Source organism: Physella acuta, unplaced genomic scaffold (assembly GCF_028476545.2).
Source record: "Physella acuta isolate Inbredline_101_S28 unplaced genomic scaffold, ASM2847654v3 ptg001445l, whole genome shotgun sequence".
NCBI lineage: Eukaryota > Metazoa > Mollusca > Gastropoda > Physidae > Physella > Physella acuta.
In genome coordinates this window covers 64,478-91,850 of record NW_026732960.1, presented here as the reverse complement: position 1 = coordinate 91,850, position 27,373 = coordinate 64,478, and the positions used below count along the sequence as shown (strand labels likewise).

The following is a 27,373-nucleotide window of genomic DNA, read 5'->3' as shown; positions in this document are numbered from 1 at the left end:
TTTCTGTCAACTTTTCGCGGTAACAGAAAGTGCCATTTTATTTCCGTGTGAACTCTACTACCTGAGAACTATTTACGTTAGGCTACATACAATTAATATAAATTAAAATTACGTATAATTTGAGTATTAATTGTTTTTGACGGACTTTTTGTATTCAGAAGTGGTCCTCTACTTAGATGAAACTGTTGTTTCCTTCTCTAAGCCGAGTAATTAAAATACGTTACATTATTACAACAAAATACTCAATAAAAAAACATTTTTTGCATTTGTCTTTATTGTCCAGTGTTTGCTTACAATATTATTAATGTATATTGAACAATCTATTTTGTAAGTTACCCGATCATTATGTAATACTTATTTTAATGTTGTTTTATCCCTTTACAAAAAAAAAGATCCTACACCAGCGATGTGAACCCCATCTGTGTGTAAGATCATTTATTTACGAGAAAATGTGTGGAACAATTAATGGGCCGTATGTTTTTATGTATTGAGAAGGCATTTAGAAGATAAAAATAAAACAAAAACATATTTTAGAAAACCCAAAAAACAACTATAGTTAGGACCGACAAAAGATGTTTTCGTCGGTTAATCAATTTTAGTTTAAAACGCACTTAGATGGAAATAAAAATCCATGTCAAAACCTTACTCTACCCCTAACTTCCTCTATCCTACACCTCTGACTGACGGCAATAACTCCTCTTTCAATTTGTTGCTATATTATATTAGTAAACCATATTTTCAGTACATTAGTACAGGATTCTTGTTGTTGAAGATGATTTTTGTAAAATAAATTAACCCCAAAATGACTTTTAAACTATCAGATAATTCATCATTGATGGCTGCACAACAATACTTATTTATTAAACCTAGTTTAACTATCACAAAAGTGTTTTTAGAGTTAGAAAAAAATCAAATATCATTATTGAATTTAGCTCAACAACATTTTTAGAGCTAAATTACAACACTTCTGATCAAATAGCTAATCATTCGCACGTTCGACTAAATTATTTCTTTGATTGGCATTTCCAAGGACATGATCAAAGCGTACACCGCTCCCATGATTATAATGACCAGTTCTGTGGAAGAGAAAATAGTTGGATACCTATACACTTCTAATGTTCTATGCTAGAATATAGTTAACGTATACTAATGAGTATGCACTTGACAATGGGTAGGTTTTTACAAGCGATATTTTCAAAAAACATGTTGGCAGAAAGTGATTACAGAATATGAATGACCGCCCTGCCTGAGTTCACCTAGCTCTGATGAGTACCCAAGACAAGTAAGGGAAAGTAAAGATGGCCAAACTGCTGACCACTTCCTTACTTTAAATGGCGAGGTCAAGACACATGTGAACTCTACTTCCTCCACTCTATTGAAAATGGGAACTTTACCTAAAAGAGAACAATGTATATATAGACACGCATCGCTAGTCTCTGTTCATACGTTTTTTTAAAGTTCTAAAAAAAAGTTTTTATAAATGTTTGATGATTTAGTTTCTTTCATTTTTCTATACTGTTTGAAATTGCCATCCCTAAGAATTCACTAAGTCCATAAACATTAAAGTTTATCAGAGAATATAAAATAAACATTGGCAGACGAAGGCTCACATACCTGCTTGCAAGTGGAGTTTTCCGTTGGTGGAGGCCAAAAATGCATCATTTCTCAGTTCCACTGCAAGCAAATATAATTAATACAGAGCATATATACAGTTGATGTAAATTAACTACAGTGAAAACAATGACTTGACACAACAATTAAAACAAGCCTTGGCTAACAATAATAAAATAAATTATGTTAAACCGTATATTATACAATGTTTAAAGACGATTTGAAACACGCAATTGTTTTTAATTCCTGACACCATTTATACATAATAGACAATGAACTTAGTCCAACAGTAGCGCTTAATAAGTAATGCCACCGTTAAACATGTCTAATCTATTAGTATTAGCATTAGGCGCGCTTATTTTCCAACGTTTCCTTAAAATGAAAACTACCGCATAAAGTTAAACACTCGTTTTCGCTTATGTTGGTAAAAAATAATTAATAAAAAAATAATTAATTTTAATAATTACGATTAATTATTTGTTTATTTTAAATTTAAAATGGATAAAACTAAAACGTCCTAATATGACCTTTGACCACAGGTGCTTTGACCATAAGGGGTTTGACCACAGCGGAGCTTTGACCATAGGGGCTTTGACCATACGGGCTTTGACCACAGCGGGCCTTTGACCATAGCCGTGCTTTGACCATAGGGTGTTTGATCATAGGGATTTGACTATAGGGGGTTTGACCACATGTGTTTTCTCAGCAGAGGGTCTTTGATCACCTCAAAGGTCCTAGGACCCTAACATGACAGTGGACACCATTGAGATAACATTCAGGAACACTGTCAAATATTACCAGCCTGTGACGTAAAAAACAGCTAAACACAAACTTATTAATCATTCATATTTTCAGGTTTATCATGAAATTAGAATTTTCGCAATAAGTATAAATAAACCATTTTTAAGGGTCATCCATTTATGACGTCTACAGCGATGTGGAATTTTACACCCCCCCCCTCCCCCTCCCTGCAAAATATTAAACATTTAATTGTGTATTTAATAGTATTCTTTCAGGCTTATAATATAAACAATCCTAGCATTTTTAAATATTAATCTCGGGGTCATGAACTCTATCTCTGTTTACTTATTTTCTTGTTTTACAACAAAGAATTATAATTACTCGTTGCGTAATGCAATGAGTTCGGGCAAAGTCTGGAAAATCTCTAGAATTTGCTAAAATTTTTAGACAATTAAAAGTCTGGAAAACCACTAGATTTCAGGCTGGTTTTAAAGAAAAGTCTAGAAAGAGTTGTGAGTTTAAGTTAATTTTAGAAACAAAAGTTTTTTTCACGTTGTCCGCGGATCTACGGCGTGTAATCTTACTATGATTATTTTCCACTACTATTTTAAATCTATATCAGTCATCACAAGACGACGATAAAGACTGTTATGCTAAAGTGAACAAGGAGGCAATGCACACCGATGATGTAAAGTACACCTGATGCATTTTAGAGAAAAAAAAATAAAAGAACAAAAGAATTAATTAAAATGACCATGTTTAACTAACGTTGAGTACTCAGCATACAAATTTCATGCAAGACTTTTTTATAAGTTTGCATAAATCTATTATTTACTAAGGGGTCGTCCATAAATGACGTCACATTCGTAGGGAGAGGGGTGTCCGTAATTTTGTGACGGTGTGTGATGAGGGGGAGGGGGGGGGGGTCAGATAGTGCGAAGTCACACTTTTGCATTATCCAAAAGCAATGTTAGAAAACGAATTTTAGACGTTATTTTGCATTTTAGAAAACTGTTTTAATAAATTGTAATAGGAATAGATTAAAAGACTATATTTTGACAGAGTTCAGACACAATTTTGGAAAAATATCGATGTTTAAAAAAAATTTCAACTGCAATTTTGAGGGGAGGGGGGTTGTAGGCTGAGGTGTGACGTCATTTTTTTTGGGGGGGGGGGGGGTGGGTCTGGCTTTTATTTGACGACGTGTGACCGGGGAGGGGGGGCGGAGGGGGGGAGGTACAAATCGTCAAAAAAGCGTGACGTCATTTATGGATGACCCCTTAATCGGTTCAGATATTTTAGTTGAGATATTTAAATAAACGGTGTACAGTGGAAATGAGGTAGAGTTTATCAGTTTCTGTAACATTGTCATGTGGGGGTACAGTGTGTTAATTTCTACGCCCTGTCAATTTGGCTTTACCTAACGTAAGTTTTTCTCAGGTCAGGGGTGGGTATATTCTCATGTCAGGGGTGGGTATATTCTCATGTCAGGGGTGGGTATGCTCACGTACGTCCTACACACTCGAAGCCAAAACCCGAACCACCACCCCCCCCCTCCCTTTCATCAAAATATTCTGTCACGTCTATATGTATTCAGAAATATACGTAAAAACAATATTTTCTTGATTTGATATAATTAAAATGTTTATAGCACTTATGTTATGGGTATGAATGTAAGTATATTTTTTACGAAAACCTAAGCGAAGCTTGGCAGTATGCCTAGTTTTCAAATCAACGGTAACAGTTTTCATTCATTGTTTCGTCAGAATTTATGCTAAGGACCAAACCTTCATTGAAGAAGTTTTTAGAATTTGTTATGTTAAAGGGGCAATGATGAAGTTCTCACATGATTGCCAAAAGCAACTTCCATTTTACTACGGCTATAGACTTGTTTAGGGGAATTAAGACTCTAAACGCTAGCGTAACTTCTGTGAAAGAAAACAAATTAAAAAGAAAATCCGAAAGTTTACACAATAACAAAGTTTGACAAAAAAAAAAACACAGCTCTATTTAAAATGAATAAAAATTGAGATGTTACTATAGTAGCACCCCCGCAACCTAACCCACATACCGTTTAGATAATCATAAATTACATAAGCAGAATATAAGGGTCGTCCATAAATAACGTCATATTCGTAGGGGGGAGGGGGTGGGTCCGTAATTTTGTGAGGGTGTGTGATGAGGGGGAGGGGGAGGGGGAGGGGGGGGGGGGGGTTCAGATGGAGTGAAGTCACTTTTCTGCATTATAAAAAAACAATTTTAGAAAACGAGTTTTAGCCGTTATTTCGAATTTTAGAAACCGGTTTTAATAAATTGTAATAGGAATTGATCAAAATACCCTATGTTGACAGAGTGCTGACAAGATTTTGGAAAAATATCGATTATTTAAGAAGGATTCAACAGCAATATCGAGGGGGGGATTCGTTGTAAGCTGAGGTGTGACGTCATTTTAGATGGGAGGTGTCTGGGTTTTTGTGACGACGTGTGACGTAGGGATTGGGGGTGGGGAAAGATAAAAGTCGTCAAAAAAAAAACGTGGCATCATTTATGGATGACCCCCATACTATTTAAAAAAATGTGTTAGATGGATATTGCATTTTTTTGTAGATGTAGATGCAGATGCAGATGCAGATGTAGATGTAGATGCAGATGCAGATGTAGATGTAGATGTAGATGTAGATGTAGATGTAGATGTAGATGTAGATGTAGATGTAGATGTAGATGTAGATGTAGATGTAGATGTAGATGTAGATGTAGATGTAGATGTAGATGTAGATGGAGATGGAGATGGAGATGGAGATGGAGATGGAGATGGAGATGGAGATGGAGATGGAGATGGAGATGGAGATGGAGATGGAGATGGAGATGGAGATGGAGATGTTTTGTTTTTAAAAATTACCTGGTGGATTTGAAACATCAAATCTTTCGCTGAAATTATAGGGGTTAATAGGAACCCATGGGTGAAATGAGTATGCTGCAAGAATGTACCACGAATTCTTGAATTCGGGGCGGAATCTGAATCTGAAAGGATTGCTCTTATCCACACAGTAGCAGTGATCATCGTTACTCATTTGTTTGCACGCAGAAGGCATACAGTTCCCCGCGAAAAAACATTCCTGGAAACAAAAACAAATTTCATAATATTAATGAATATATATTTTTTCTCTATTTAGTATACTAGCCAGGCCTCGGTGTAAAACCTATCTGTAAACAGCATATACCCGGTACTGCTAGGGTTGAGGAAATATAATACTTTTCCAATTAGTGTTTATATTCAAATAAGGACGTTTGAAAAATAAAACATAACCCTAAATCTTTATCAGATATATTCTTCTAAACTAGACCCAATGTTTAAAAGTATCTCTCTCTCTCTCTTTCTCTCTCTCTCTCTCTCTCTCTCTCTCTCTCTCTCTATATATATATATATATATATATATATATATATATATATATATAGATATGTAAATAGATATGTATATATATATATATATATATATATATATATATATATATATACATATAGATATAGATAGATAGATATAGATATAGATATAGATATAGATATAGATATAGATATAGATATAGATATAGATATAGATATAGATATAGATATAGATATAGATATAGATATAGATATAGATATAGATATAGACAAAGATATAGATATAGATGTGGATGTGGATGTGGATGTGGTTGTGGTTGTGGATGTGGATGTAGATGTAGATGTAGATGTAGATGTAGATGTAGATGTAGATGTAGATGTAGATGCATATATATATATATATATATATATATATATATATATATATATATATATATATATATATATAAACAATCCTAGCATTTTTAAATATTAATCTCGGGGTCATGAACTCTATCTCTGTTTACTTATTTTCTTGTTTTACAACAAAGAATTACTCGTTGTGTAATGCAATGAGTTCGTGCAAAGTCTGGAAAATCTCTAGAATTTGCTAAATTTTTAGACAATTAAAAGTCTGGAAAACCACTAGATTTCAGGCTGGTCTTAAAGAAAAGTCTAGAAAGAGTTGTGAGTTTAAGTTAATTTTAGAAACAAAACTTTTTTCACGTTGTCCGCGGATCAACGGCGTGTAATCTTACTATGATTCTTTTCCACTACTATTTTAAATCTATATCAGTCATCACAAGACGACGATAAAGACTGTTATGCTAAAGTGAACAAGGAGGCAATGCACACCGATGATGTAAAGTACACCTGATGCATTTTAGAGAAAAAAAAAATAAAAGAACAAAAGAATTAATTAAAATGACCATGTTTAACTAACGTTGAGTACCCAGCATACAAATTTCATGCAAGACTTTTTTATAAGTTTGCATAAATCTATTATTTACTAAGGGATCGTCCATAAATGACGTCACATTCGTAGGGAGAGGGGTGTCCGTAATTTTGTGACGGTGTGTGATGAGGGAGAGGGGGGGGGGGGGGTCAGATAGTGCGAAGTCACACTTTTGCATTATCCAAAAACAATGTTAGAAAACGAAATTTAGACGTTATTTTGCGTTTTAGAAAACTGTTTTAATAAATTGTAATAGGAATTGATTAAAAGACTATATTTTGACAGAGTTCAGACACAATTTTGGAAAAATATCGATGTTTAAAAAAAAATTCAACTGCAATTTTGAGGGGAGGGGGGTTGTAGGCTGAGGTGTGACGTCATTTTTTTGGGGGGGGGGGATGGGTCTGGCTTTTATTTGACGACGTGTGACCGGGAGGGGGGGGCGGAGGGTGGGGGAGGTACAAATCGTCAAAAAAGCGTGACGTCATTTATGGATGACCCCTTAATCGGTTCAGATATTTTAGTCGAGATATTTAAATAAACGGTGTACAGTGGAAATGAAGTAGAGTTTATCAGTTTCTGTAACATTGTCATGTGGGGGTACAGTGTGTTAATATCTACGCCCTGTCAATTTGGCTTTACCTAACGTAAATTTTTCTCATGTCGGGGGTGGGTATATTCTCATGTCAGGGGTGGGTATATTCTCATGTCAGGGGTGGGTATATTCTCATGTCAGGGGTGGGTATATTCTCATGTCAGGGGTGGGTATATTCTCATGTCAGGGGTGGGTATATTCTCATGTCAGGGGTGGGTATGCTCACGTACGTCCTACACACTCGAAGCCAAAACCCGAACCACCCCCCCCCCCCCCTCCCTTTCATCAAAATATTCTGTCACATCGATAGGCATTCAGAAAGATACGTAAAAACAATATTTTCTTGATTTGATATAATTAAAATGTTTATAGCGCTTTTGTTATGGGTATGAATTTAAGTATATTTTTTTTACGAAAACCTAAGCGAAGCTTGGCAGTATTCCTAGTTTTCAAATGAATAGTAACAGATTTCATTCATTGTTTCGTCCGAAATTATGCTAAGGACCAAACCTTCATTGAAGAAGTTTTTAGAATTTGTTATGTTAAAGGGGCAATGATTAAGTTCTCACATGATTGCCAAAAGCAACTTCCATTTTACTACGGCTATAGACTTGTTTAAGGGAATTAAGACTCTAAACGCTGGCGTAACTTCTGTGAAAGAAAACAAATTAAAAAGAAAATCCGAAAGTTTGCACAAAAACAAAGTTTGACAAAAAAAGGTCTATTTAAAATGAGTAAAAATTGAGATGTTACTATAGTAGCACCCCCGCACCCTAACCCACATACCGTTTAGATAATCATAAATTACATAAGCAGAATATAAGGGTCGTCCATAAATAACGTCATATTCGTAGGGGGAGGGGGTGGGTCCGTAATTTTGAGACGGTGTGTGATGAGGGGGAGGGGGTTCAGATGGAGTGACGTCACTTTTCTGCATTATAAAAAAACAATTTTAGAAAACGAGTTTTAGCCGTTATTTCGACTTTTAGAAAACGGTTTAAATCTTCTTCTTCTTCTTCGTTCTTAATTATTAGTGTTGAAGGGGATCGAGAATTATCTGCCAGTGGGTTTGAACTCTATTGTTCGAATTTATCAACCATGAGCTTTTTGCCGACTCGACCACGCCTCCAACACAATTAAGCGTTACGAGTCAATTGGTTATGCGCCATTGAGGCAATTGACTCCGATTTCAGCCTGCCTTTCTTTCTGGATTTGCTTCCATAGTCTTTGTCCAACCAAGAACAAACTACAAGGCAGCACTTGTTTAATTTTGGAGTTGTCTCTCCTAGAAGAGTGCTGTCCCCAGCTAACGAGCCTCATCTGCCCGAGGGTTCGAACTCGAGACTTTTCGGTTTAGCAACCATGATCTTTACCGACTTGACCACGCCGACCCTTGAAATGTGTTTGAGTAGACTATGTTAGGTGTATTTATGTGTTTTAATAAATTATAATAGGAATTGATCAAAAACCCTATGTTGACAGAGTTCTGACAAGATTTTGGAAAAACATCGATTATTTAAGAAGGATTCAACAGCAATTTCGGGGGGGGGGGGGGGGATTCGTTGTAAGCTGAGGTGTGACGTCATTTTAGATAGGAGGTGTCTGGGTTTTAAAAACGCATCGTTTATGGATGACCCTATACTATTTAAAAAAATTTAATAGAAAGATATTGCCTTTTTTGTAGATGTAGATGTAGATATAGATGTAGATGTAGATGTAGATGCAGATGCAGATGCAGATGTAGATGTAGATGTAGATGTAGAGGTAGAGGTAGACGTAGACGTAGACGTAGACGTAGACGTAGACGTAGACGTAGACGTAGATGTAGATGTAGATGTAGATGTAGATGTAGATGTAGATGTAGATGTAGATGTAGATGTAGACGTAGACGTAGACGTAGACGTAGACGTAGACGTAGACGTAGACGTAGACGTAGACGTAGATGTAGATGTAGATGTAGATGTAGATGTAGATGTAGATGTAGATGTAGATGTAGATGTAGATGTAGATGTAGATGTAGATGTAGATGTAGATGTAGATGTAGATGTAGATGTAGATGTAGATGTAGATGTAGATGTAGATGTAGATGTAGATGTAGATGTAGATGTTTTGTTTTTTGAAAAATTACCTGGTGGATTTGAAACATCAAATCTTTCGCTGAAATTATAGGGGCTAGTAGGAATCGATGGGTAAAATGAGTGTGCTGCAAGCACGTACCACGAATTCTTGAATTCGGGGCGGAATCTGAATCTGTAAGGATTGCTCATATCTTCACAGTAGCAGTGATCATCATTACCCATTTGTTGACATCCTTTTCTAAAACAGTTCCCTGGGAAAAAACATTCCTGAAAAAAAAAATTCATACAATTATTGAATATATATTTCTTCTCTATTTATTATACTAGCAGTCCCGGCCTGACCATGAACTAGCCACTGTAAAAAACCTATCTGTAAACAGCATAAACCCGGCACTGGCCGGGTTGAGGAAATATAATACTTTTCCAATAAATGTTCATATGCAAATAAAGACGTATAAAAAATAATACATAACCTAAATCTTTATTAGATGCAGATGCAGATGCAGATGCAGATGCAGATGCAGATGCAGATGCAGATGCAGATGCAGATGCAGATGCAGATACAGATACAGGCGCAGGCACAGGCACAGGCACAGACACACAGACACAGACACCGACACCGACACCGACACCGATACGGATACGGATACGGATACGGATACGGATACGGATACGGATACGGATACGGATACGGATACGGATACGGATACGGATACGGATACAGATACAGATACAGATGTAGATGTAGATGTAGATGTAGATGTAGATGTAGATGTAGATGTAGATGTAGATGTAGATGTAGATGTAGATGTAGATGTAGATGTAGATGTAGATGTAGATGTAGATGTAGATGTAGATGTAGATGTAGATGTAGATGTAGATGTAGATGTAGATGTAGATGTAGATGTAGATGTAGATGTAGATGTAGATGTAGATGTAGATGTAGATGTAGATGTAGATGTAGATGTAGATGTAGATGTAGATGTAGATGTAGATGTAGATCTAGATGTAGATGTAGATGTAGATGTAGATGTAGATGTAGATGTAGATGTAGATGTAGATGTAGATGTAGATGTAGATGTAGATGTAGATGTAGATGTAGATGTAGATGTAGATCTAGATGTAGATCTAGATGTAGATCTAGATGTAGATGTAGATGTAGATGTAGATGTAGATGTAGATGTAGATGTAGATGTAGATGTAGATGTAGATGTAGATGTAGATGTAGATGTAGATGTAGATGTAGATGTAGATGTAGATGTAGATGTAGATGTAGATGTAGATGTAGATGTAGATGCAGATGCAGATGCAGATGTAGACGTAGACGTAGACGTAGACGTAGATGTACATGTACATGTACATGTACATGTACATGTACATGTACATGTACATGTACATGTACATGTACATGTACATGTTCATGTAGATGTAGATGTAGATGTAGATGTAGATGTAGATGTAGATGTAGATGTAGATGTAGATGTAGATGTAGATGTAGATGTATATGTAGATGTAGATGTAGATGTAGATGTAGATGTAGATGTAGATGTAGATGTAGATGTAGATGTAGATGTAGATGTAGATGTAGATGTAGATGTAGATGTAGATGTAGATGTAGATGTAGATGTAGATGTAGATGTAGATGTAGATGTAGATGTAGATGTAGATGTAGATGTAGATGTAGATGTAGATGTAGATGTAGATGTAGATGTAGATGTAGATGTAGATGTAGATGTAGATGTAGATGTAGATGTAGATGTAGATGTAGATGTAGATGTAGATGTAGATGTAGATGTAGATGTAGATGTAGATGTAGATGTAGATGTAGATGTAGATGTAGATGTAGATGTAGATGTAGATGTAGATGTAGATGTAGATGTAGATGTAGATGTAGATGTACATGTACATGTACATGTACATGTACATGTAGATGTAGATGTAGATGTAGATGTAGATGTACATGTACATGTACATGTACATGTACATGTAGATGTAGATGTAGATGTAGATGCAGATGCAGATGGTAATGTTTGAATTGATGATAATGATGGTAATATTGGAATCGATGTTAATGAAGGTAGTGTTGGAACCGACGGTAATAATGGTAATGTTGTTATCGATGGTAATGATGGTAATGTTTGAATCAATGGTAATGATGGTAATGTTTGAATCAATGGTAATGATGGTAATGTTTGAATCAATGGTAAGGATGGTAATGTTTGAATCGATGGTAATGATGATAATTGTGGAATTGATTGTAATGATAGTAATGTCGGAACCGATGGGTATGGTGGTAATGTTGGAATCGATGGTAATAATAGTAATGCTAACGAATATGTCAAAGAATTGGGTAATGGTGAAAGTTAAAGATAGGCATAAACCAGGGGTCGGCAACCTTTTAGACGTAAGAGCCAGAGGCGTAGCGACCGTTCCCGGCGCCCGGGGACAAACTCAATTTTGCGCCCCCCTCTGGAGTAAATTTTCGATTTGCACCCTCCCCCTCAAATTTCGATTTGCATCCCCCCTTCCCCCTAAATCTTTCGATTTGCACCCCCCCCCCCTCAAACTGTAAAAAATGCAGCTAAATTGACACTTTAATTTGTTTTTACAACCCTTTTTGGCGCCCCTTGAGGTCGGCGCCCGGGGACATATGTCCCCCCACCCCATGCCAGTCCCCCTTCCTCCCCACCCACACACCGCCGGGAAGTGCTTTAAGATCCGATAAGCCATACATTACCAATGTTCATTCAAACGTGAATAACACATCCGTGTAGATAGGGTCAAGCACCGTTTCAGTATAAGTGTAAGCCCTGCTAGGGGGGGAATACCTAAAATCTACCCTTCTAGGCTTATCTAACTAACTACTGTCCGGTCAGTGCAAGCCCGGATAAACCCAGACTGGTTAATAACCTAACCTTAGTCTAAATGATAAAATCAAATAACTTTAACAATATAATAAAATTTATTTAACAAAAATATGGAACCAAAACTTACATAAAAATAAAACTAGATCTCTAGAATTTAGACAGTGGAGGAACTAGAAAAAATGGGCCACCCCGCAAAAATTTTTTTTGGGCCCCCCATATATGTATGTATATATATATATATATATATATATATATATATATATATATATATATATATATATATATATATATATATATATATATACAATACGAACATAGGATACTCATTTCTGGCCTGATCGGGTTTTGAAAAAAAAAATTCAATTAAATCTAATCACAACAACATGTCATGTGTATCAGTGGCGGAACTAGAAAAAAAGCCCCCCCCCCCCCCCCCCCCCCGAAGATTTTTTTTGGGCCCATATATATATATATATATATATATATATATATATATATATATATATATATATATATATATATATATATATATATATATATATATATATATATATATATATATATATATATATATATATATATATATATATATATATATATATAACAAGGTTCGCTCTCAATTAAAAAAAAATTCCATCTGGTACACGAATAAATCAGAGGTTTTCCAACACACGAGCTGGCCCCTTTCTAAATCTAGTCCGACACACTAAACTGAGCCTTTCATCAAAACGTTACCAACCGTGTGCCCTGTTTTCCAGAAGTTGAATTAAATGTTAACAATGTCGGCAGTTCATTTATTGGATCTTAGGGCGCGGGTTTGTCCACACTACCAACTAGACACGCCAAGGCATGCTGTAAATCCCTCGGCGACGGCCCAGGTGTCAGGGGAGTCACGGGGTTCTTGGAGCTACCGGTTACATTACTGCACGGGTGATGGGTGTGACACATTGTTTCTTCGGGGCAGAGCTCCCCCCCCCTCCCCTCCCCCGAAAACAGTCTACCCTGGAAGAAACATTGGTGCGACACCTAATTTAGATTTAGTCATCGAGTGTAGTAGCGAGACTTATTCCTAGTGTTGTGGGAACTTTTAAACGACTGTCTGTGGGGGCCAACTTGCTCATATGTGATGCGCTAAGGATGACACTGACGCCAGTTGTATTCAAGTAGTAACCTCATCCGCTTATGCAGGATCACGGGGCGCTAAATCACATGTTTCCGTTAGGAGTCCCCACTCAAATATGTACACATGTTAGGCCTATGACAGAAACCTTTGCGGGGCTGTACTCAACAGCTTCCCAAGTTTTCATGGCGATTATGATGCAGTAATGCATAATAATAATAGAGAGAAAAATGTTTTTCACATGTACAACTGTATGTGGCCAGGTCACGCGTTGGATAACCTTCTGATTTAGGGGAGGGGGGGGGGATTAACAAAAAGCCTGACCCTCACACACCCCCACCTCAATGACTATTAATAATGTTCAATTAATTCTAAACGTTCTAATTAATTTCTAAATAATTATATAAAAAATAATCTTACCTGCCCTGTTTTGTGAATTAGATGTGCCTAATACTATGAAAGTAAATTAATATGTGTTGACTAGATTTAGTGCTGTCTAGTGTCTGACAAAATGTGCTGAAGTGGTGAATCGTACGGTTAGGAAGTAGTTTATAAACGATACATTTATCTCCTCGATACTTGTGAGGTTGAGAAAGAGGGATGGGATAGGGGTCGGCTCGGGAAAAAACTTGAAAGGGACAACAAAACGCCTTGATCTATGTATGTCAGCATCGCCCATTGTAAAACTTACTCAGGGGAGATAATTTGAAGTATAGGCCTTAAAAGTTTACTATATTTTTTGTAAAATCAAAAACAAGTAAACGTATATAAAACTGAAGTTTCTAGTATAATGTTATTTTTTTTAAATTATTTGTACGATACAAGATAGTACAGGATACAAATTCAACCACTATCACAAACACATATTAACATTGAAAAATGTACAATGGATTTCGGGTCCCCTACCAATGCCGCAAATAAGAACCGCGCATCATGAAAGTATTGCAAGCCCACTTCATATGTAGCGGCTTTTCGTGCTATGGACTTTGTTGTTTTTTTTAAAAGAATTTTGCCGGCGACAGCGTGTGTTTGATTGTAGGGAAATAGAACTCGGCCTTGACGATGGTTAAAAAATACAACTATAAATAACTGTTTTAAATATGTAAAGAATTTGTCGACAATTTTTTAACCCCCTTTTTGGTCCCCATCCCCTGCCCCATCCGCCACAGTATACTTTGGAGGATCGGTCAAACAGTTACGTGTCCTCTATTTAGCTATCAAAGGGAGGGGGGGGGCAACGAGTCAAAGATGTCATTCAAAATTTGAAGAGTTGCCTATATTTTACACTGTAGTTTGTGTAATTGATTTTATCTTTTGCGGAAGAGCGTGGTATAGTGACTGTAAAATAAAGATAATCGTACCGCAGCTACAGTGTTTTTCTTTTACAAACCAAATATTAAGGCAAAAATTAAATTCAAAATTTAGAAAAAAAAATTTTGGTCAGCCGTGGGCCCCTAAACGGCCTCCCCCCCCCCCGCGCAATGCGGGGTCTGGCGGGACTGTAGTTCCGCCCCTGTTCATCAGGTAAATGAACAACTACTGACTAGTGTCTTTAACAAAATGTGCAGAAGTGGTCAGTTTACAGTTCATAGACGGTTCGTTAATCTATGCATTACATCTTATTGTAAGAGTAAGGGTGTGGTGAGGGGTAGAAGTGAGGGGTAGGGGGGAGGGTGGGGGGGGGGGGAGAGAGTTGGGAAGGGAAGGGGACAAGAAAGCGCCGATAAACATCTACATCAATAGTGCCGACTTTTTCCGATCGTCTAGAAGACCAGGATAGTCGCCTCGCCGCAACATCTCCCCAGCCCGACTTCAAAGCGTACCGGCACAGTCAAATTTCAGATGCTTCGTCTTTGAAGTTGTCTATATGTCTGGCGGTCTCTCGAGCTATAGTCAGTGCATTTTTCTCAAAGACGTTTGCCGACTATCGTGTTTGTAACTGTAGAAGAAAGATAACTCGACCTCCACCTAATTTTTTTTTTTTAAAATAATTTAGCCAGGATTTTTGGGCCCCCAATTGGTCTGCCCCCCCCTCCCCCCGCATTGCGGGGTCTGGCGGCACTGTAGTTCCGCCCCTGAATTTAGATCTAGTCAAAACAAAACAATTTATATACAACAAAACATCCAATTTCGGACTACGTCCAGGCTTGCAACGAACAAATACACAAAATAATAAGAGCTAGATGATGTTCTTCTGACGTGATGGTAAAAGGAACGCCTTCGTCCTTACCTAGCCACTTCAGCACACACAAAAGGGCAGAATCATCAAGCCGGAAATCGACATTCACACACCTCACACACTACACGTAAACAAATAGTCCCTAATTCACAGATAACAAACCAAACGCCACAAAACATGCAACAGAATTATATAAAAAGACAATTAATATAAACCTTGACAACAATATAAACGAATTATATACAAACTAGCTTTAAAAGGGACATAAACAGTGAGACAGCGGCGCCATAATACGGGACTACACAACTAAAAACTACGAACAATTTACGACATGAAACGAAACGATACATTCGCCTTCTAAGTTACAAATAATAATAATAATACACTCCAGCCTCTCACATAAGGTCTAAGTGAATGCTTATCAGCTATCCCATCTAGTATTTACATTAGTTGCTAATAAACCCTACACGGAGTAATGGGCTTACACACTAACACATGTGTCGTTTACAGTCCTACGAAAATTTTGATGAACGCGTTCAAGCCTATCACATTATGATGTAACAAGATTAAAACTGGCCGTTGGTTGAATAGCGTAAAGGGAAAGAAGGGGATTGGCTTGATACATTCTTAAAACTGACCGACATGTCCATGACGCATTGTTTCAGTTTAGTATAAAACGTACTAAACAGTGTTTAGTAGTGTTCCAATGTACATTTTTTCGCAAAGTATCAAATATTAGCCTAAATGTTGTTGTACAATTTTAAAACAACAAATATAAGAGTATATGCAAATAAAATAAACACACTAAGACAGGCGATTGGTTTGTTTATCTAGAAAAAGATGGCTACCTAGCCCACGTGGTTAGTTGCAACCTATCGTGAATTATTTTGATTTACTGTACTCTAATATGATAGGTCAAGCGTATCAATGCATTTTGTTTCCCATTCATAATTTTTCGCGCATGCTCTTATATGGAGTTTGATATAAAACTTTGTAGAAAATAACTTTTATCCCACTTATTTTTAGAACAAAGAATAACGTCACTACACTAGTGGTAACACCAGTGCTTGGCAGATAGATTGATGTATATGGTGCCACGTGTGCAATATAAGATGTAATAACCCGCTCGAATATAGCCGCTGTCCGCGTAGTAGTGTAACAATTTGCAGAGGGGGGGGGGGGGGGGGGTACCATGTTTCACATCGCAATAAAAGGATAACCGTAGGCCGTAGAACTCCGAAATGTTCGGGTTAGATAGCTAAAACGGATTAGTACTGAATTAAGAAATACAAATTTTGATGAGCAAAATTTCACTTTTATCGAATAAAAATAAACCGGGAGTGATATCCCCTAAACTTTCTCGAATATTCCAATATAAAACCACGAGGGATGGCAACTCAGGACATAGACAATATTTTTAATCCATTTTAAATTACTTAACAGTCGTCAGTCTGTCTAATTTGAAACGCCGGAGAGAAAATTCGGACACTTCTACTTGATCGATACCATTCACAGATGGCACGTGGGTCAAGACACGAAGACAATGCAATCTGAAATTAAATTTGACTTAATTGGATGCCTAATTAATTTTTTATGAATTAATTACAATTTTTACCGAATTAGTAGGCATGTCTATCCAACCACACCACACGCGTCATCACGTTCAATAGCTGCACCATAACGTTCAGTAGGCGCGCAATGGTTTTTAATCATGTAACTCTATTGTAAATAAAATATGTAAAGTACTGAAAAAAAAAAAAAAAACGTTTTAATAACAAGCTTTTTATGTAATAATGCACTAAAAAGTAGAAAATAAATTATACACTACTATTTAAAAAACTATAAAGAAAATCGTATCTGTCAGTTAGAAGTGCTTGCAATTTTGCTCGGACATTTCGATCTAGTCTGACGAAGGACTGACGAGGGAATGAGTTAAATAAAAGCTTGTAAAAATGTATTTTTTAAAATTCATAAAAACGTTTTAATAACAAGTTTTATGTAATAATGCACTAAAAAGGAGAAAATAAATTATAGACTACTATTTAAGTAACTATAAAGAAAAGCGTCAATCTCTTCCTTTATCGGTAGTTCACAATCGATCGGTACAGATCTCAAACGTGTTCCTTATTTCACTTTGTGTTACCTTATTCTTCAAGTTTTCAACCCCAAATATTTTTTAATGACATCTTCAATAGTCAGGTAAATGTGTCGGTGTAATTGTGCAAGAACTTTAAATCGTATTTTTAAAACATTTTATTTGATTTACATCACCCAAGTAAAAAAAAAAAACTTAGGTTTTTTAATGCTGTTTGTATTTCAGTGCAGAGGCGTAGCGACCCTTCCCCCTCGAACTTTTCATTTGCACCCCCCCTCAAACTTTCGATTTGCACCCCCCCCCCTCGAACTTTTCATTTGCACCCCCCTCTCAAACTTTCAATTTGGCGCCCCCCTAAGGTCGGCGCCCGGGGACATATGTCCCCCCCCGCCCCCTCCCCCTCGCTACGCTACTGTTTCTGTGTGTCTGTTTGTAAACACGATGACATGACTATTTTTTCAGTTATGCTGACGGATTTAAATACAAGCATTGTTTGAAATCGTTTAGTTTCATGTCAGCAACTTTTTAGGGGTCAGGGTGGTCGAGTCGGTAAAGCTCATGGTCTCGAGTTGAAACCCTCGTGCAGATGAGGCTCGACAGCTGAGGACAGCAGATCTTTTAGAAGAGACAACTCCAAAATCAAATAACTGCTGCCTTGTAGTTTGTTCTTGGTTGGACAAAGGCTATGGAAGCAATCCGAAAAGAAAAGCAGACTGAAATTGGAGTAAACGGCCTATATGACACATATACAGTTGGCTCGTAATACTTAATTGTGTTGGAGAGGATCGCTTCCAACACTAAAATTGAGAACTCAAAAGAAGAATGTCAACTTTTGAGCGCTTTCTAGCAAATGGGATTGCAACTTGCTCTACTTCCGGGTTCTCAAAATCCAAATATCATAAGTACTGTTTATTTGGACAAAATTGTATAAAAAGTATTATATTGAATGCGTAGATTTCTGTCAACTTTTCGCGGTAACAAAAAGTACTATTTTATTTCCGTGTGAACTCTACTACCTGAGAACTGTTTACGTTAGGTTACATACAATTCCTATAAATTAAAATTACGTATAAGTTGTGTATTTGTTGTTTTAGTCGGACTTTTTGTATTCAGAAGTGGTCTTAACTTAGATGAATATGTTTTTTCCTTCTCTTAGCCGAGTAATTAAAATACGTTACATTATTACAAAAAAATACTCAATAAAACAACATTTATTGCATTTGCCTTTATTGTGCAGTGTTTGTTTACATTATTGTTAATGTGTATTTGTATATTGAACAATCTATTTTGAAAGTTACCTGATCATTATGTAATACTTATTTTAATGTTGTTTTATCCCTTTACAAAAAAAAAGATCGTACACCAGCGATGTGAACCACTTATTTACGAGAAAATGTGTCGAACAATTGGTGGACACTATGTTTAATGTATTGAGAAAGCATTTAGAAGATAAAAATAAAACAAAATATATTTTAGAAAACCCATAAACAACTATAGTTAGGACCGACAAAAGATGTTTTCGTCGGTTAATCAATTTTAGTTTAAATTGCACTTAGATGGAAATAAAAATGCATGCCAAAAGTGTTTTTTAGAGTTAGCAAAATAATCAAATATCATTATTGGATTTAGCTCAATAACATTTTTAGAGCTAAATTACAACACTTCTGATCAAATAGCTAATCATTCGCACATTGGACTAAATTATATCTTTGATTGGCATTTCCATGGACATGATCAAAGCGTACAGCGCTCCCATGATTATAATGATTATAATGACCGGTTCTGTGGAAGAGAAAAAAGTTGGATACCTATACACTTCTAATGTTGTATGCTGGAATATGGTTAACGTATACTAATGTGTATGCACTTGACAAATGGGTAGGTTTTTACGAGCGATATTTTCAAAAAACATTTTGGCAGAAAGTGATTACAGAATATGAATGACCGCCCTGCCTGAGTTCACCTAGCTTCCTTACTTTAAATGGCGAGGTCAAGAAAAATGTAAACTCTACTTCATCCACTCTATTGAAAATGGGAACTTTACCTAAAAAAGAACAATGTATATATAGACACACATCGCTAGTCTCTGTTCATACGTTTTTTTAAAGTTCTAAAAAAAAGTTTTTATAAATGTTTGATAATTTAATTTCTTTCATTTTTCTATACTGTTTGAAATTGTGATCACTAAGAATTCACTCAGTCCATCAACATTGAATTTTATCAGAGAATATAAAATAAACATTGGCAGACGAAGGCTCACATACCTGCTTGCAACTGGAGTTTTCCGTTGGTGGAGGCCAAAAATGCATCATTTCTCAATTCCACTGCAAGCAAATATAATTAATACAGAGCATATATACAGTTGATGTAAATTAACTACAGTGAAAACAAAGACTTGACACAACAATTAAAACAAGCTTTGGCTAACAAAAATAAAATAAATCATGTTAAACCATATATTATACAATGTTTAAAGACGATTTGAAACACGCAATTGTTTTTAATTCCTGACACCATTTATACATAATAGACAATGAACTTAGTCCAACAGTAGCGTTTAATAAGTAATGCCACCGTTAATCATTGTTTAAATCTCTACTGAGAATGTCTACTAGTGTTAGCATGAGGCGCGCTTATTTTCCAACGTTTCCTTAAAATGAAAACTACTGCATAAAGTTAAACACTTTTTTTTCGCTTATGTTGGTAAAAAAATAGTTAATAAAAAAATAATTAATTTTAATAATTACGATTAATTATTTGTTTATTTTAAATTTAAAATGGATAAAACTGAAACGTCCTAATATGACAGCGGACACCATTGAGAAACATTCAGGAACACTGTCAAATATTACCAGCCTGAGACGAAAAAAATATCTTAACACAAACTTATTAATTATCCATATTTTCCGGTTTAACATAAATGAAATTAGAACTTTCGCAATAAGTATAAATAAACCATTTTTAGGGGTCATCCATTTATGACGTCCACAGCGATGTGGAATTTTACACCCCCCCCCTCCCCCTCCATGCAAAATATGAAACATTTGATTGTGTATTTAATAGTATTCTTTCTTGCTTATAATATAAACAATCCTAGCATTTTTAAATATCAGCCTGTGGGTAGACCTTTATCTCTGTTTACTTATTTTCTTGTTTTACAACAAAGAATTACTCATTGCGTAATGCAATGAGTTCTCGCAAAGTCTGGAAAATCTCTAGATTTTGCTAAATATTTAGACCATTAAAAGTCTGGAAAACCACTAGATTTTAGGCTGGTTTTAAAGAAAAGTCCAGAAAGAGTTGTGAGTTTAAGTTAATTTTAGGAACCAAACTTTTTTCACGTTGTCCGTTGATTTATTTTAATGTTTCTTTGAATATCAAGCAAAAACTGCAAAATATTAAACATTTGATATTTAATAGTATTCTTTCTGGCTTATAATATAAACAATCCTAGCATTTATTCAGATAATCATAACAAATTACCTAAGCAGATTTTTAAACAGTTTTGTTAGAAAGATATTGCCTTGTACACTCTAGAAGGAAAATTGGATCTTGTTTTCTAATGAACTCGCCTAACCAGGCAAAGCCACATGGTTAATTTTTTTTCACAAATTACCTGGTGGATTTGAAACATCAAATTTTTCGCTGAAATTATAGGGTTTAGGTTCCATTGGGTGCAATGAGTATGCTGCAAGCACATACCACGAATTCTTGAATTGGGGGCGAAATCTGAATCTGTAAGGGTTGCTCTTATCTTCACAGTAGCAGTGATCATCATTACCCATTTGTTGACATCCTTTTGAAAAACAGTTCCCTGGGAATAAACATTCCTGAAAAAAAATCTCACACTATTAATGAATAGATATTTTTTCTATATTTAGTATACTAGCCGTACCGGTCAGGCCCTGCAATGTTTCATGCAATGTTTGTTTTCTCAAGCCATAATAACGTCAGTCTGTATTGATTGTATTTAATTCTGAGAATTGATTTGAAAGTGTGGATCATTGTGTATGACAACCCACCTGCTGGGGTGAAATGTCACAGGCCATGGTGTGAAAAGTCACACATTTTCTTTGTGTGACTTTTCACCCCGGTCATTAAAAAAGAAGACTACTTGGTACAAAACATGCAAATTATTATTTTTTCTTTTTTCTTTCTTGAATTTCCAAATGGATAATGTCATTATATTACCCTGGCATGACAAGACAATACCAGCGCAAGATAACACGAGGAACATTTACGAAAAACGACATTGAGATGACAGTTGTAGCCCATTTTGAAGGAAAGTCGCTCCGTAAAGCTCCATCCGACTGTGAGGTTAATTATAAGACCATTCAACGCTATGTAAAGCTGCACAAAACAGACGGCAACGTTGAGAAGGCAACTTTTGGCTACAGTACGCAGAATAAGCGCATCTTCTAAGATAAGCAAGAACAAGTTTTGCTGGATTACATCATTGAAGCCTCTTCAGTCTACTATGGCCTAACTCTGAGAGAATTACGCAAACGAGACTACGAAGTTTCTGTCGCCAACAAAATTTCCATGCCAGAATCCTGGTCCTCTGCGAAAACTGCAGGAGAGGATTGGCTGAAGGCATTCAGGCAACGTCACAATGACAAACTATCTCTGCGAAGTCCGGAGGCAACATCACTCAATCGCGCACAGGCATTCAACAAAACAAACGTCAACTTGTTCTTCGATAATCTGGAGAAAGTGATGGGGAAACATTAGTTCCGGCCAGAATGCATTTGCATTTATGTGAAGACTAAAATATCGATATTGACTTTTTAGTACATGTTAATTTCTATTAATGGACTCTCGGGAAACATGTATAAAATCATATTAATTGTATCATAAATTTATTAAATCAAATAACAATTTCTAATTTCTATTTTAAAATCTATATATTATGGTTAGCCTCCCTCTGTGGACGGAGTGGTCTAGCGGTAGAGAGCTGGACTGCTAAACCGTAGGTTCTAGCGGTGGTTCTAGCGGTAGAGAGCTGGACTGCTAAACCGTAGGTTCTAGCGGTAGAGAGCTGGACTGTTAAACCGTAGGTCTCGAGTTCGAATCCGGGTTAAGTCAGTAGAACGTCCCTGAGTCCACCCAACTCTGATGGGTACCTAACACACGTTAGGGAACGTAAAGGCGGCTGTGCATAGTGCTGAGGTCACAGAAACAAGTGAACTCTACTTCACTTGCCCCATTGACCGTCAGGTTTGAAAGGGAAACTTTACTTTAACTTTTACCCTCTGTGGTCAATCCCCCTATGGTCAAAACACCGCTGTGGTCAAAGCCCATATGGCCAAAGCACCTAAGACCCAAATTTGTGTGTGAGGGGAATGGCCCACGTCCTAGACACGGATAAAGCTTGTCACATTTTGGTTAAAATTGAGGTTGAATTTTAGTCGTATGCTTATTTATGAAATTTTATAATATTTAATTAATTTTTTTTAGTTTTGACTCTTCTGTACAATTATTTAAAATTATTTGATAAGTATTGGTGGTGTGATGACGCAAGGTTGCGTCGGAGAGGTCAGGTAGCTAGCAGAAACAGGCTATAGATAGTTGGGTGGAGACAAATGACCGTCAAGGAGCTGACCGGTCACGTGGGATGGTCAGCTGACCACTGAGGCGTGGACCAGTAGTTAGATTAGCGGAGTTGATAAGTAGCTAGCGAGGAGGGCAGAAGGTGTTAGGTTGTATTAGGGAGCAGACGTAATTATGAACAGCTGGTTAGAATGTACTGTGGCAGGATTGGTCATGGGAGTGCGTAGTTGGTAGTATAGTGAACAGTTAGTAGTAGTAGTAAGCAGTATACTGTAAAGAATAGATTAGTTAGGTTAGATAGGAAGTTGATTATAAATTTTAATTAAGAACTTGTATTTTGAACTTGAACTCTGTATTTGGATATTTCATCTATCAATTCATATACCTTCACAACTGGGAAGTTCTCCACTTAAAAAGCCCCACCCTTATATGTTGCTTTTATTTTTGTAGTAGATATAGAATAGGCATATTTATAGGGGTTAAAATGTCGGTTTCGACAATTGATATTGGTCTTGTATTATATACATTTAGGTTTTGTGTATACATGTTAAAAACATGTCTAGGCTGTAGATGTAGGTTAAGCCTTAGTGTGTTTTATCTAGTCTAGTCTGGTCTGGTCTGGTCTGGTCTGGTCTGGTCTGGTCTGGTCTGGTCTGGTCTAGACTAGTCTAGTCTAGTCTAGTCTATAAATAAGTATATATAAAACCCCAGATAATAAACGCAAATAATCCATTAGAAACAGCAGATTTAAAATACCTAATCAATATATTACACTGAACTCACTTTTGCCAATTAGGCGAATAATGGGAACAATCCAAGTTTGTATAGCAATGTTGCAGAAAAATCGCGAAGCAGCCATTGGTAGTGCTGAAATCGCCGGTGATGCGTCCATAAATTCGACCGGTGTATACACAGTTGTTGGCATCATCGCACTCCTTTTCATATCCCTCGATTTTCATGTCTAGTGGCGTAAGGCTGTGAGTACCATCTGAAGCGATACAATAATATTATTATTGGACGACTCTTCGTAAAGTCAACACAGATAAACTACATACGTTTTTTTGTTGCCTAAAGAGCTGAAATAAACCATGGACGTGGAGTAGGGAGTTTGATTGCGTGTTTCTTATCACCCGACCTTAACTTGAAGAAAAATAGCTCAAAAAATATTTCAGGTAAAAAAACATTAATTAAAATATTATCACATTCACAAAAATGAAACTAAAATGATTCAATGTAAAATGAAAATTCCACATTTGAAATATGTTGCTGTTAGTTTATTTTCGATCCATGTACGGTACCTAAATTTGTCTCATGTCATACATAAGGTTTATACAAGTCTTCAATCAGAGTTAATGTTGAAATAAAAATTAACTGGCATCAGATAATTCTGACCATTTCTTCAATCTGAACATGCGCTTCCTACTTGAACAGTAATTATTTGATTTATGCTGATGTAGATTATCCTGTTTGAACTAAACAAAAAGTCTTCAGTCTGTAGAAATTAAAACCTATTAATTAAATAGTCAAATAAAAGTACCTACCAAGAACACCAAAGATACAAAAAAGACTTATTGAAAGTATCACGTGACTGTTCATCATTTTATTGATCTGAGGATTCTGTATATATAATTAGGATTATTAGATTGTTGTTAGATTGGTCACAATAATAAAAGTATCATTAGCTTCGTTATACTGATAACCCGCGCTGTCCGGTACAGTATTATGAGGACTTGACCGCATAGGCTTGTTTTTTGAGAGGAAATTGTAGTCCGCATATCCAAGTATGATCTGATTTCTATTCTAATACATCAAAGTCATATACAGATTGGAGAAGGTAACTTTGCTTTGTTTTATTACCCTACCATTTAATCAAGCCTTACCTAAATACTAAAACTAATCGTAATTGAATAACTAGTGTTTCCTTCTATATTTTTTAAGATTAAACATGCACTACCAGTGGGAATTTTTATGGGATAAAATTGCATATATATATATATATATATATATATATATATATATATATATATATATATATATATATATATATATATATATATATATACATACAGGTTTATATATGTATATATATATGTTTATATATATATATATATGTTTATATATGTATATATATGTATATATATACATACATATAGGCCCTATATATATATATATATATATATATATATATATATATATATATATATATATATATATATATATATATATATATATATATATATATATAAGTGTAAATCTTAACACATATATGCTCAAAACAGCAACAACATGTGATTCTTAAAATTAACATACATATCACCCGCCATTCCGAAATATCACGTTTTGTTACACAAATATACTAATCATAAGAGTAAAACTAAAACTTAATCTGAAAAATGCTTGTTAGTTACTTTCTCTCTCCTAGTGAACAACAAACCCCATATGATACAGTTAAAATATTAAAATATTACATTGTGAATAGTCCAATGTAAGAGTATATCGTTTTTTTTTACTCTGTGAAAGCTAACCATTGCAAAGCGCAACATTAACGTAAAACAAAGAACAATGAAAAAATATATGAAATTATATTATTATATAGTTTATACTAGGCCGCTGTCAGTCTAGGTCAGTTTTCGGTCACTTCAAACTCGATTACTGAGATGACTAATTTTTACTTTCAAATGAAAGTGAATAGCAAACTGACAAGAACAATTTCCCTGCAATTTACCTGCAAGTACGCGATCTAATAGGTGTGAGGGACAAACAAACACCAACCCACTTTGAGTTTATAGATATAGATCTGTAATATAAATGCCTATATTTTTACTAAAACACGCTTGATCGGGTGTCGTTATATCTATTAGTCCATTTATTCACCCGATTTAGATAGATTGAATGAAAATATTATGATTAGATATACTAGATCTGGTTCATGTAGTACACAGATGTTATTATAGGAAACACATTGACCGTTTGGACTTTTGAAAACAAAAACCATCGATGTCATCTAACAACTTACTAATCGTACACTATTCCCCTTTTTACTGCGATAAATTTACATATTTTATTAGATGTAGATCCTAGTTGTCAGCAGAAGAAAACATCGCCATTTTTTGTTTACTAAGTGACGTTGTATGCATGCACGTGACACTTAGCGCAATGAGAATCAATTTGGTTAGAGCGTATTTCAACTTTCCGTCCTTTTATTGGGCTTGTAAGTTCAGCTTAAGTTATCGTTCTCTCTCGCGTTAATTCATGTCTGGTTAGCCAGGGAGAGATAAAAGTTTTCGAACTAAATCAATTGTTGTGAACGGGATTCGCAGTGATAACAAATAAACCGGGAGTGATCTCCCCTAAACTTTCTCGAATATTCTTATATAAAATAACAGGGGATGGGAACTCGGGCTATAGACTTCTAGACATGATTTTTAATCCATTTTAAATACTTAAAGTTTTAAAAATAGAATAAAATCTCGTAGACAAATTAATTGCACACCAAGTGAACGCGAATAAAAAAAGCGCATAATAGTGCGCAATATTATTAGTACTTTAAAAATTTACATTAGTTTTTTGAGAAATCGGAAGTAGCGTAAATTACTACTTCCGGTCAACGGAAATTACTCAAAATTTAACAGAAGGTCGAGAATTAGATCTTTTACTTACATGTGAAATTTAATTTATCTATCTGAAATAGTACTCAAGTTATAGGCTTTTGAAAAATTCAAAGTAGAAAAAGTACCACTTCCGGTTGTCGGAAATCGCTCAAAAGTTGATACGGATCTACGATTTTGATAAAATACTTATATATGAAATTTCATCAACCTAGCTGTAACGGTACTCAAGTTATCGTGTTTACACACGGACACACACACACACAGACACACACACAGACACACAGACATACGGACAAGATTGCAAAATTATGTTTTTCCGTATCAGTGAGATGCAAAACGTCGAGATTTGCAAAAATCTCGATTTTTTTTTTTTGCACGATTACAAGACTTTCTCTATACTTCGTATATACGAGAAAGTAAAAACAAGGTCGCTATTTGTTTGTAGGCCCCGCTTCAAGATTTAAAAATCATCAAACGTTCCAGAAATGCAACAACTGTTAAATCTTTCAACGCTGTTATGTTCATATGGATGGGAACAAATACATGTGTATGCATTTCCGAATATAAAAGTTTTGTGGCGGTAAGTATATTGATTTTGTTGGTAGTTTGC

The 27,373-nt window shown here is 35.7% G+C and overlaps 2 protein-coding genes across 3 annotated transcripts; both read right to left on the bottom strand.

The window, feature by feature from the left end:
- Positions 1-566: 566 nt before the first annotated feature.
- On the bottom strand, positions 567-9,602 carry LOC131927902 (uncharacterized). 2 transcript variants are annotated; one of them, XM_059283772.1, is made up of 4 exons: positions 9,392-9,602; positions 5,252-5,468; positions 1,615-1,674; positions 567-1,076 (listed from the first exon to the last, which is right to left on the bottom strand). In XM_059283772.1, the coding sequence occupies exons 1-4, from the start codon at positions 9,407-9,409 to the stop codon at positions 1,000-1,002; spliced, it is 372 nt and encodes a 123-aa protein (XP_059139755.1). In that variant the 5' UTR covers positions 9,410-9,602; the 3' UTR covers positions 567-999. The 2 variants fall into 2 exon arrangements, with proteins under 2 accessions (XP_059139755.1, XP_059139756.1); XM_059283773.1 differs by lacking the exon at positions 5,252-5,468.
- A 9,219-nt stretch (positions 9,603-18,821) lies between these two features.
- LOC131927903 (uncharacterized) lies at positions 18,822-26,304 on the bottom strand. Its single transcript, XM_059283774.1, has 6 exons — positions 26,169-26,304; positions 24,694-24,769; positions 23,936-24,140; positions 21,219-21,432; positions 19,867-19,926; positions 18,822-19,384 (listed from the first exon to the last, which is right to left on the bottom strand). Exons 4-6 carry the CDS (start codon positions 21,385-21,387, stop codon positions 19,299-19,301), a joined length of 315 nt encoding a protein of 104 aa, XP_059139757.1. The 5' UTR covers positions 21,388-21,432; positions 23,936-24,140; positions 24,694-24,769; positions 26,169-26,304; the 3' UTR covers positions 18,822-19,298.
- Between the last annotated feature and the right edge of the window lie 1,069 nt (positions 26,305-27,373).

Coding starts and splice junctions, on each gene's coding strand:
- LOC131927902 (XM_059283772.1), bottom strand. Junction 1,675..5,251: donor TGATGTTTCAAATCCACCAG/GTAATTTTTAAA, acceptor ATTTGCTTGCAG/TGGAACTGAGAAATGATGCA. Junction 1,077..1,614: donor AAAACTCCACTTGCAAGCAG/GTATGTGAGCCT, acceptor TCTCTTCCACAG/AACTGGTCATTATAATCATG.
- LOC131927903 (XM_059283774.1), bottom strand. CDS start 21,387: ATGGGTAATGATGATCACTGCTACTGTGAAGATAAGAGCAACCCTTAC. Junction 19,927..21,218: donor TGATGTTTCAAATCCACCAG/GTAATTTGTGAA, acceptor ATTTGCTTGCAG/TGGAATTGAGAAATGATGCA. Junction 19,385..19,866: donor AAAACTCCAGTTGCAAGCAG/GTATGTGAGCCT, acceptor TCTCTTCCACAG/AACCGGTCATTATAATCATT.